At 45.5% G+C, this 12,172-nt stretch overlaps 1 protein-coding gene across 2 annotated transcripts in view; it reads left to right on the top strand.

Moving 5' to 3' along the window:
• The window catches only part of SP3 (Sp3 transcription factor), a 191,711-nt gene that overhangs the window by 78,818 nt on the left and 100,721 nt on the right, over positions 1 to 12,172 (top strand). For both annotated transcript variants that reach the window (XM_069616236.1, XM_069616235.1), the window contains one exon: positions 3,828 to 4,023. In XM_069616236.1, the coding sequence (XP_069472337.1) occupies positions 3,828 to 4,023 (196 nt within the window). The remainder of the gene's footprint in view (positions 1 to 3,827; positions 4,024 to 12,172) is intronic.

Raw genomic sequence — 12,172 nt, 5'->3', positions numbered from 1 at the left:
CTTAAACATACGGGTGATGGTAGTGGCCCACAGGAAGGCTTGGGTGTATTTTTCTCCTGTTTGGAGAATGTTTAAGGGTTGGGTAGCCTTGACTCATCGTTCTTGTGCTTTTGAATTGTTCCATCCCTCAAGAGTCAGGCCCCCCGTTAACAAAAGAGGGTACCAACCCATTTTTGAAACAACTTATCATTCCAAAATATTTGAAGAAATTCCTGCACCCCAAATATAGGGACCTGTTTCTGAGATTTCGATTGAACATTCTACACACCAAAGTCTCCCTGCTTGGATACAGTGGTATGGTTGAAGATGATAGTTGTTTTAAGGACTCCAGTTGTGTTTCACATAGATGGCATCTGATACTTCTCTGTCCGGAACTAAGAATTGGGAGAGCCCTCTTCTTGTACGAGCAAATGAAGAGAAACTTTGAGACGGACGCCTATGCCTGGTGGGAGCGCTTCTACGGGGGATCCAACCTAGGCCTAATGAGGCTTTGGGTAAAATTCAGAGATCCTATTTGAACAAAAATTCTGAGAAACTATTAAACCATAATGAGAAAGCAATAAACTCTCTGGCTTTTGGATGCAACGGGACGACATACACCCTCTGGATAGATGCGACCATCTTCCGGTCATTGATGCCAAACGGGAGCCGTCACTGATAATTGTGCTAATTGAGGACTGGACAGATGTTCAATTAGTAATGAATCTGCGATTTTATTTTTTTTATTCTTTGCACTCTCCTTTGCATTCTATTGACCCTCTCTTTCTATTGATCCTTCCTAAAGCTTGTTAGTGTTTTCTCTACCTGTATTATTTAAATTAATGATTTATTGGAATAGCGAAAGTAATAAAGTAAATGGTAATAAAAAAATTAAAAAAATTAAGAGTAGTCCAAGGGACTTCCCAGTGGCACTCCACAAAAGGTGCTGTTTGTCACAATACTAAAGCAGATGCCTACGGAGTTTACCAGACTCCATAAAACTGTAAGGAACATAGAAAATTATAGTCAGGAAAACACGAGTGAGAAAAATCTCCCACTCACTCGGGAGTAAACCCATAATCCAGTAAAAAAGCTTGGGGTCTCTAAGGTTAAAGGGAATTGGCACAGAAATGAACATTCTCCCTAACACGCCTGCATAGATTTGCAGCAAAATCGCCCATTAAAATAAAAATTGATAATCTACTTTGCCTCCCTTCCCTTTCATTTCAATACACTATGAGTTATTCTAATTAATTTGTGGAGTTAGGATGAGGCCAAGAAAGAGTGAATGCCTGCAGGATAAATTGTGTGTTTTTTGCGATCTCCCTAAATGTGAAGTACACAATTATGCAGCCAAATGAAATCAATTTAGGAATTTGAGATGCTAATTGATGGACGGAAGGGTTACATACATAGATATGGACATCAATGTTTTAAAAAATGAAGCCACTTAAGATACCAATATTCTACCCTACATTAATCCGGTTTGTAACTAAGAATAATAAAATGTAGCCTCCATTCACTGGGATTTTGGGATTTCTTCAGTATTGGGAAAAGGTGGAATATATTACACTATTCGAACTGTCCAACTTTTTAGCAATATGAACTCTAGAAAGATGATATCTGTATTGCAAATGCAAAGCTAAGAAAGGAGAATCTTCCCAAGAAATATTTGAATAAGCAAAATTACTTTCAGGACTCTTTCACTACAATGATCGATATTCAAGTTTTTCTGAACCAAGGGGATTATCACATGGTGTGCAGACACATACACCTGGGCCTGGTGGGATAGTAACACAGATGGTAGGTTTCACAAACTATATGTACATGGATGTAATGCAGAATTATATCCTCCACAGCAAAGTATGAAGTTAGCCATATGAGGAGACTTGGTGAACTAATTGATCCTATTTTAATTGAGGGAGAGTCATCCGATTGGGGAAATAGACTTACATTGAACTGATCAATAACGTTAAATGTTACTTTTGGATTAACAACCTTCATTTATTACATCTAATGGATTTTATCAAATTAAAGTACTATGAAGTGTTCAGAACTGGTGTAAAACCAGACAGTGGAAGGAAATGTGCATACCGTCCTGACCAACGGTCTCTAGACCACTGTCAATATGATATATCACCTTCCTTTCCCCACGCTCTCTGGCCGGCCCCCCTTGGCCCTCCTCATATCCCCACATGCGAAGCCAAGAACCTTGGTGTCACCTTTGAGTCCACACTTTCCTTCTCCGCCCACATCTCTGATGTATCAAAAAAGTCAAACTTCCTACTGCATCTCCTCAGAGGTATTCTTCCTTTCCTCTCATTCCCCCAGAAGCTCACTGTCTCCCAAGCTCTGGTTCTCTCTAAATTGGGATATTGCAACAGTTCTTTCTTAATCTACATTCCTCTACTCTTCGCCCTTTGCAATTTATCCAGAACAGGACTGCAAGTCTTTTCCTTGGCCTCAAGCCCTGGGATTGTATCTCTCTGCTCTGAAATCTCTCCATTGGTTCCCAGTGTATGCAAGGATTACATTCAAAACCCTATGCATTGTCCACAAGGATTTCTGGGGCCTGGGTCCAACATATCTTCAGCTATCCCTCTGCAAATACCTCCCATCTCGAGCACAGCGCTCCTGCCTCTAACTCCCTCATGGTCAGTCGTTTCTCAAAGAAACGAGCTGGGGGTAGATCTGTCTTCGGCTGGGGCCTCCCTCTGGAACAGCCTCCCTGCCGCTCTGGAACTTGAGGAGAACCATCTCCGGTTCCGGAAGCACCTCAAGACCTTCCTCTTTGCTTCTGCCTTCTCCCCTGCTAATTCTACTCTCTCTCAGCACCATTCACCTGGCCACCCTATGTCCTACTGGCCTAGGTACCTGCTCATCTTGCCACCCTCACGCCCTGCCTCCGGGCCACCCCTTGCACTGGGGTCTGTATCTGTACCCATACAGCCCTCCCATTTTCTTCCTGCACTTTCAGACCTACCCGGCCTGCTGCCATAAACCCAGCACTTGCCACATGCTGGCTGCACTCCCATTGTTTGTTGCCTTTTTATTTATTAATTTATTATATTTGTTTTTCTTCCTCGCTCCACACTCTCCTTTTGTTCCCCCTTCCATGCACTTCTCCCCCTCCCCCTCTACCCTGCACTTGCACATTCTCAATGTCACTGGGTCTAGTAAGATCGTTTTTTGTTCTCCCCTGTTCCCCTTCCCTTTCCTTGTCACGCTCTGAAACACTAGTGTATGAGCGCGATAGAAATAAAATATCAATATAAAGGGGGCGAAGCGTGGAGCGGGTAGGAAGAGGAATGCACCAAGCAGCGCGCTCCATCAGGAATTCAGGGAGAAGACTAGATCCGGAACATCTAGTGTTTACACAGAAGTAGCAATACGCATTAAAGCACTCCTTAAGGAGTGCACATTTGCCATTGTTTCCAGGTTGTTTTAGTCGCAACCATCGGGAGATCTTGGTTGAGCCTTTGTCCGTGGACCAGTGGTCATGTGCATTGTGGACCAAGAATGCTGGGAGTCTTAGTTCTTAGTGGTGTAAACATTGGAAACTTAACGTTCTAACATTCTCTCTGAACCTGGCATATTAACCAAGCCAACCATGACTTCCTCATCTGATAAAGGATAAGTTGCTGTAATGCATGAGGCCAGATTACTGGAAGGGCACCTCACCATTTCAGATGAGCGCGAAATTCTGCAGTGTACATGGTGTTTTGCATTTCATGGTCCATTTATGTACTGCAAAACCTCCTATACGCGGTTCCTGTTTGATTTTAGGCGGTGTGCCACTTGACCTTGTCGCTGCATAACATCTAGCCTAAATTGTGGCTTGCTTCCAGGAATTCGCATTAAAGAGGAACAGCCTGATCCAGAAGAATGGCAGCGACTTACTGGGGACTCCACCGTAAATACCAATGACCTGACACATTTGAGAATGCAGATGGTAGAAGACGAAAGGGACCAATCTCATCAAGAGGGGAAAAGGTTGCGACGAGTAGCCTGCACCTGTCCTAACTGCAAAGACGGTGTTGGAAGGTAAGGCATGGGCATTTACATTTTTTTCTAATTTCTACGTCAGCATTTTCCTTTTTGATTTCAACTTTTTCAAATCCTGAAAACAAAAAAATCCATAATTTGGATATTGCAATACCGACCGATGAAGCCTTGAATAATCTTTTGGTCTCTAAATTCACACAGGTAAAAATGTTTGGTATATATAGCATGTTTGCACCTTTTAGTGACACTGTGACATAAACACTTGGCTGTCTGTGATGGCATCTTGCTGATCACGGCACATGGCCGTATATTGTAGGATTAAGATTTGACATGGTCCTTTGTCGGGAGGGGAGCATGCACAAGCTTTGTTCCCACATCCCACCTGTTTAACCTCTGTTCCAACTCACTGCAGCCACACCATGAAATTCAACCCAGAAGTCCCCTTAATTGGCGCTCGCCTCTTACTTTGGCCTTGTGGTTGTGATCTCCAGGACACCAAAGGCCCTTGAAGTGTTAATATAATGACTACTTATTCATGAAATCTGAGACCTGAAGTAGACATTGCTATATCCACTACATTGGTTTGGCCTAATAGATTCAGATCTAGCAGAACTGCCTCTTCAAAAGTGGAATAATTGATTAGATTATCTTGGAATACGTTTTTCAAGATTTGTAACGCGGGGGAGATCATATTAGCACACAAACCATACATATTCCCTAGACAATCTGTGGCCGTTCATGTATCGCTACGCATCTGCGAAAACAACCCACTTACATTGTCCCCAAAGTGTACAGAGCAAAAGCACATCCAGTAGTTATGAGTCAGGAATTTCTATATTACTGCAGAAAGTTGAAAAACATTTTTTTGGAATGTTGGGGCTCCGTGTCTGTCCCTTAGTATGCAAACCATAGCAAACTCTAGGACTGGTATTTGAACGATAAACCCAGTGTGGCTTCGCCATCTATACATAATCATGCTGCTTTAACTAATGTCTTATTGGGAGATGTTTTATCTTGCACCAATGACTCCAGAGTTGACTACAATTTAAAGAAGAGTTGCATATCCAAAAATGCCTCCTAATTAACAACCCTGATGTTCTACATGAATAATAGATATCTGGACAAAACCCTTCTCAGAGGCCAAGGGAGCCATGAGAATTGGCAAAACCAATGAACTGCCTTGTTAAGCAACCCACAACAGATTGAGAAAGAGATGCATTAAATCAACCTCCCCCCCCCCCCCCCCAAGCCTCGAAGATTTATTCTAACGTTGCTAAGAATTTCCAGCCTTCAACTGAACGCATATATAGGAGTAGACCTGGTGCCGATTCCAGTACTGCCGTAAGTGATTGAGTCACCAGTGCATAATAGCTAGGATATAACCCAACTACTGAAAAGTAGGGAATTCAAGCAATGGTGGCCTGCTTTTTGCATCTTACCCTTGTCCCCAGTTCAACTTTTTTGCTCTGCAGAACTGTCAGCTAAGAATTCATAGGAAGACAGGAGATTTTAGGAACATGTCCGAACTTCTGCATTCCCTTCAGTAGCCAAGATCCACTATGTGTGCCTATGTCCTAATTTTGACTTCCCTGTTAACCAACTATGTAGAAGATGCCATATACTTTTCTTTTCTTTTTTTTTTTTTAATTCTCTTGGTCCTAAAACTAATGTGAAGGGGAGTCTAATGGATTAAGGCATGTTTGTCAAACCACGTCCGCAAGATTGATCTTTCCTAAAATACATTTTACGCATGCTGCTTCCCAATCCTGCTATGGAGTTGTGCATGCCTTGGTAAAAACATGCTATATTTTATTCTAGAAAATAGTTTGGGGGTTAATTTTCCATGGGCCCTTTGTTTGTGGTCTTCACTGTTGCCACGCTGCCCTATCTCCTCGACTCCTACAGTTTGCTCCTACTCGCCCCTGGCCTCCCTTCGCAGCCTGCTTGCCACCTATCTCCACCCTCAACATATGACCATCTTTTCACATGTATTTTTCTGCTACTCTTCTCGTGTGCATTCATTCACCCCTGCAAACTTTCTGTGGGATCTTGCTTTTAAAAAGATGATGCACTTCAGCGTATTTTTGCCTTGATAGATTGCTTTCATAATTCCATTTCTTTTTTGAATTTTTATGCTTGAATTCTATATTTTGACATCAGATGAGTTTTTTTGTCAGTGCTTTTTATGGAAGTTATACACATTTTAAAATAAAAATGTTTTGGTGCAGTCCTAGAATACATTTTGATCAAGCAAGTGACAGGATATTAATTCTTTCTTGACCTACTCCTGAAGAGTTCAACAGCATCAAAGATGTTCAGTTCCTCCCTTTTGTAATAACGCCATCTCTGCAAAAGCATCCAAGGCAAGTCTCAACTGAGAGCTACACAACCAAAGGTAAGCAACCCCTTAGTTTTACAGTACCTTTTGGTTTGAAGAAATTGGTTCCAGCTGGCCTCTGTTCCAGTTGTAGTATGGCAGATCCTGTTGTTCCTGGCCCTCAGTCGTGGGGACCAGAGGGAGGATGTCTGGGGGTGGGCAAACTTCAGATCGGCGGCACTTCGCGGTTTCAGCTTTTCGCAAATGGCACCACCGCGGTTCTCAGATACCTTATGGACTTTGCCCACATCTGAGGTCCAGCACTCTGTTGTGGCTCAGGCTTGGTCTGTCCTGCTTCATGGGAGTCCGGAGGATCTTCCTGAAGCTTGGGTCTGACTGACTTAAAGATGCACTCGATGCTGGTGTTCCTCTCCCTGGCAATTGGTTCCTGCAGCAACAATGGAAGTACAGGCAGTTCTGAGAGGATTTCCAGATGGGTTCATCTTGGGGTCGATTGGTCCCAGCAACTCTAGGGGAGAAGTCGTCCTTTGCAGGGCTTTTCTAGTCGAGGAGAATTCGGAGTTTCGGCAATGCAGCAGTGCTTCACCGGGCGAGCCAACGGTCCAAGAGTTGCAGCAAGCGTCTCCTCCGGAGTTCTTCGGATTCCTTCGTCCAGTGGTCAACTCTGCTTTCCAAGCCTTTTTATGCAGGTTTCTCCCATTCATTTGCAGCCTGGCTGTCAATTGCACAACAGGGTAGCTGTCCTCTGAGGACTAAGCACAGGGAGTTTTGGGCACCTCCCTCGCTTCCTGCCCTGCCAGACATGCTGGAACCAGTAAATCCCGCCAAAGACAAAACGAACAATGGGACCAAACCTGATCTGGTGCGCAGAGTACATTTCAAGAAGGACCTTTCCAACAAGAAATGGCGAAAAAAGAAGGCCGGGCCATTTTGACAAAATGGGCACCCATGGATGCTTCCCTGCATTTGCAGCCCGCGGTAGAAACACAATGGTAGTAAAAAGTAAACCACTGCCACCAGCCATTAATTGTAGAAAGAGTAACAAAAAAATGTTACATGAGAAACTAGACAAATGGGATACGAAGTAAAAAAGTTATTTAATCAAAATACACATCACAAGAAATAAAACTTCTTCAGCATGGGGTCTGGCATGGAGTAACACTGCCCCAGCCAATGACTGCCCTCTATCTAAGCCCCTCCTGTGGCAGCCATCTTCAGATTTTTACCGCACGTTCAAGTGTTGGGAGTCTTTGTGTTTCGCTCAGAGCTTTCTGCGTTTTTTGTGCTTTTTTTTGTTGCTAGGAAAACCCTGTTTTTGTTCAATCGAACCTGTCTGCGCCATTGTTTCTTCATCCGATTAACAGGGCCTGTTTTTCGGCTTCTCATCGCCACTCAAGGGCAGAATCGTCAAGTGTTTCTTCTTGGAAGTTTCCAGAGGGCCGTCGGGCCTACACTGCGTGCTGGATCATGTTGGAGGAGAAGGTGCTCTGCACTGTTTGTGGTTTGCGGAATGTTTTCATGGAGGACAACCATTCCCAGTGCCTTTGTCTTCACCCGACCCACAAGGAGGAGGATTGTGAGATCTGTCGTGGCTTTACCAATCGCACTTAAAGGATCGGCACATTAGACTGGTGTCGTGGCTCAAGGCCAGGGCCTCTACCCTGTGTGGCTCACAGGGGCTTGCCTCATCCGGATCCAGCCAGCCAGAGCAGTCTTAAAGTCTTTGAGGGTGCTCCATTTTATGGGGGGTAAAGACCAGGCAAATCATCGTGAGTCTGCTTTCGTCGGGGTCGCCGCGCAAGCGGGTCCCGCAACGACCAGGGCACGTTCATCATCCCCATCGGCCTCCAGCCATCGCTCCAGTTCTTCATTGAAGAGCGTCAGCTACCAGGAGACGCTGCGTGAGAAACCGGAGAAGGCCAACCAACAGAACAAGTTGTCCGACAAGCTAAATCTCCATTAAGCTGTGGCGGTTGCCCTTTCGAAGTCGAAAGGGGCTGACAAGGTCCAGGGTACCCCTATGGCAGCCAGTGTGGCCAAACCAGTGGAAAATAATCCTGGAAAAGAGGATGCCGTCCCTTAGCCCGTGACTGACCCCTCAGGACCCGAAAAAAGGGGGGGGCCTGGAAGAACTCAAGGGCACTGATGTTTATTCTTCTGATGTGGAGTACAAGGCTTCCATCCACACTATTCGGGAAGACGTTGGGGACGACGACTACTATGATAACGTCGAGCAGGTAGTTGTCACCGGAGGGGGTGGTGGTGACGACTATGACATATGTGCTGGGCCTGGCGACCATAATCCCCATGTACTTTCCAGGGAACTGTTGCATGACATCCTCTCGACCCTCCACACGCTTGTGTCCGAAATACAGGAAGAGGATGCCGACAAGACCACCAACAGAACCACAGTTGACATTGGGACTACCCCCTCTCCCCCCACCCACCCAAACCTCCCTCCCCAGGGGGCGGGGACTGAGGCGACTGACGTACGCCGGCATCTCTGCTCCTCCAAGGGCTCCGGAGAAAGTGGGTTCCTTCCACTCCATGATCGCCTGTGTATCAGAACTCTTCCAGCTCACGCCAGAAGAGACGGAAGGAGGGCTTCATTTATCAGCGCCGGAGAGGTAACGGAAGACCATTCTGTCGGTACCACTCTTGGACAACGCCTGGGATGAGGGTCTGGCTCTGCCGAATGTTAGGCAAAATCCTGTGCAGTTCCCTTAGGGAGCACTACAGAAGATTAGGACTACAGGTGAGAGCAATAAATCCCCTTTGGTTAACGATTTCGAAAAGGTGGATGCAGAAGGTGAAAGACAATGTTAAGAGAGAGGGGCGGCCAACCCAACAGGTAGCTAAAGGATTTAAAACACCTTTAGAGCTACCGCGAAGAAAGGGCCGCCTGGCGGAACAATGTACCTTTTAAAATGAAGAAGTGGCGGTTGTTCCTGGTAGTTCCTGCAGTTCGGGGGATCCAGCAGAGTTCCAATACATTCTTGGGGGGTGTTGGGGGGTGGCGGCGCTGTGGTCCCGACTGGATGTTTCCTGCTCCGGCGGGCAGGAATCTGGGTACTCCTGCCTCCCGGAGTGCTGGTCAGTCCTCGCTGTTCACTTGGCACCCCCACACCCCGGCTCGCGTCTTGGCTGCGTGTGCCCCTGTCAGGTGCCGCGTGAGAGGACACATATTATGGCCCTGCTCCCTGACAAGCCCCAGGCTCTTCCTATGTCGGATGTACGTGCAGGTGTTATTAATGGTTTTCTTTTCTTCCTCGCTGTGGTCCTGGAGGGGGGGGGGTTGGGGGGGACCGTGCTGTCTTTTCCGTGCCTGGGGAGGGTTTAACAGTTTGTAAGAGATTTGCAGCCCTGTGGGTCGGAGGAGCGTCGGTTCCGGTGCTCTCAGCATCTCAGCCTTTTTGGAATCACTCTGTACAGGTTTTTATAACCCTAGATACAGAATCACTGGGTGAGGTGATTAATTTACAAGAAATGGACAATAGTCTCCATTGAGCACGCATCTTCAATGATAAGAGACCAATCTCAAAGCGCATAGCTGCGAATGGGACTACATTAGGCACACTCAGGACCCGTCTCCACAGTGTGCCCTCCACTCTGTTTAACTGGTTGTAACTGACCTTAAGCCATAGTTCCATCCCATAATTTAATTTGGGTAAGACCTTGCCCTCTTAGAAATCGCTGGTTTCATGGAAAAAGTACCATATTTCCTATCTTTATCTAGAAGTTGATTAGACGGAGCAGACACCTTCTGCTTTAGAATGGTGTAAATGTTCAGGAATGCAGGCTGCTGAGTTATGTCACAACCTAGATATATTACACTGGGGACTCGAGTCAACGCAGTGTTTTCCAAGTGCCTTTTTAACTACTTTTTTTTTTTTTCCCTTGGGGGAACTCAATCTAGTTTTCCCTGGTAAATCAGTTGTCTTTAGAATATCTAGTAAAAGCACTTAAAAGGCACTGAAGACTGATGCATGTTTTATTGAAAGTGAAAGTAATCGGCGTATGCAATCCTAAAATCCTTAAACACACAGTTTAGGAGATATAAAAGCAGTAACATTTAAAAAAAACACTGACGTTGGATACATAAAGATTGAAAAATAAGGGTTCCAAAATGCAGCCCTATCTCAGTCCCGAAACTGTTCTTCTAGACCGGCTTCCCTCCTTGAGTCATATTTTAATTCCGGAACCCTCGTGAAGGCCTCAATTTTAGGAAACCGCCAGGCAACCCCTACTTGGCCAATTTTCTGCCAGTCTGCCCCCTATCGACCTTCTCGAATGCTGATGAAAGGTCAATAGCGGCAGCATAGGTGCAGTGGAAATGATCTTCCCATGCTTGCTCTTGAATGACCAAACCATTGATGTTTGTTGAGTTGTGCTTGCGGAAGCCTGTTTGTAGCTTTTTCATCCTACCAGAGGAATGTGCGCATTCCTCAAGATGCTGCAATATAAAAGGGGCGCAAAGACTTTACTGTTCACATCAAGCAAGGTGATGGGGCGGTAGTTCTTAGGATTTGCCTTCACGCCCCTTTTAATACAATAGGCACAACAAAAGCGGTCTGCCAGGACTCCAGAAAACACTCGCCCGCTACTACAATCCTGAAGAGAGTAGTTAGTACTGTGGCCCAATTGGTAGAATCTTCCTTCATTATATTATTGGGTAAGCCGTTTGTGCCTGTTTGAGCAGGCCAGAGTGGCTTTTTTTTTGTTTCCAGGTCCACCCAATTGCCATGAGTGAATTTGCCCATCTATGGGTTAGCCTCCCTATTAATTCCCCAGATGCTTAATTAAATTTATGGAGCATTGACATAACTAACTTTTGAAAGGCCACATTTAGCCATACTGGCTGGGAACTGGTTCCTTTTGTCCTTTATCCCCAAATTCTTCAAACTGCTCCCTGAGCCGGCCTCTTCCTGAATAGAGTCCCTTCCTGACTGGACTGGCTGACGCATGCTGGGGGTGTTTCTTGGTTGCTGAAATGGTAGCATACTGTGAAATCCTCTTGGACCAAGTTTCTCAAGGTAGGGAAAATCTCCCTGGCCTAAGCGTGGTGGGTCGTTCAAGTCATTGATCACCCGCAACTGTTGTCCATTGTGAGACTGTTCTTTGTTGGCTGGTTTCCTTACCTTGCCACACAAGATGCCCAGATCTCATTGGTTGTGTTCCCACATCCTATTGGAGCCTTCACCGCTTCTGCTTGGTGAGTTGCCTTAGTCTGTACACATTATTTTCATTTGTCATTTGTCTGGGTTGTTTCTGTTCCAGGGCTCGAGTCCCGGCATACTGAAGCCTGTCACTGGACCTGTAAATGAAGCCTTGTAATTTTCCAAGCCAAATCCTGAGTGACTGGCGCCTCAGTACTTGTTCGGGGTGCTAATATATTCTTCCGACTCCTCTTCAGGGATCCCCTGGAATAGTTTGGTGTTGCATATCCGTCCGGCCCATCCCCGTTATTCATCTAGAGCTTCATTGGCCAAAATTCTGCTTTGCTTCATTCACGGTTTAGTTTTGTCTCTAACCTTTTCATAACAAAAACTGGATTCTTTGTTTTTACCCCCAAATAACAATTTTGTTACATTGAACTGTTTGGGTACTGCATCTAATTTTGGTTATATAATTGTATGCTAACCTTTGGTGGGTGTTTGGAGCATTGTTTAGAACTAGCCTTTTGACCCCAGCCCCCCTCCCCCCCCCCCCCCTCAATGCTAAACTGAGTTTATGGTTTACCTCACCCTGTGATGGATATCCAAGTGTGTGCTAGACATTGAGAGGAGCACAGTTACTACTCAAGCATTGGCATTATGGGTCGTGACCCGGGTCAAGTCGTATATTGTTAGC

This window comes from Ambystoma mexicanum, chromosome 9 (assembly GCF_040938575.1).
Source record: "Ambystoma mexicanum isolate Mex_15411 chromosome 9, UKY_AmexF1_1, whole genome shotgun sequence".
In the NCBI taxonomy this organism is placed as follows: domain Eukaryota; kingdom Metazoa; phylum Chordata; class Amphibia; order Caudata; family Ambystomatidae; genus Ambystoma; species Ambystoma mexicanum.
This window is presented reverse-complemented; position numbering and strand designations above follow the sequence as displayed.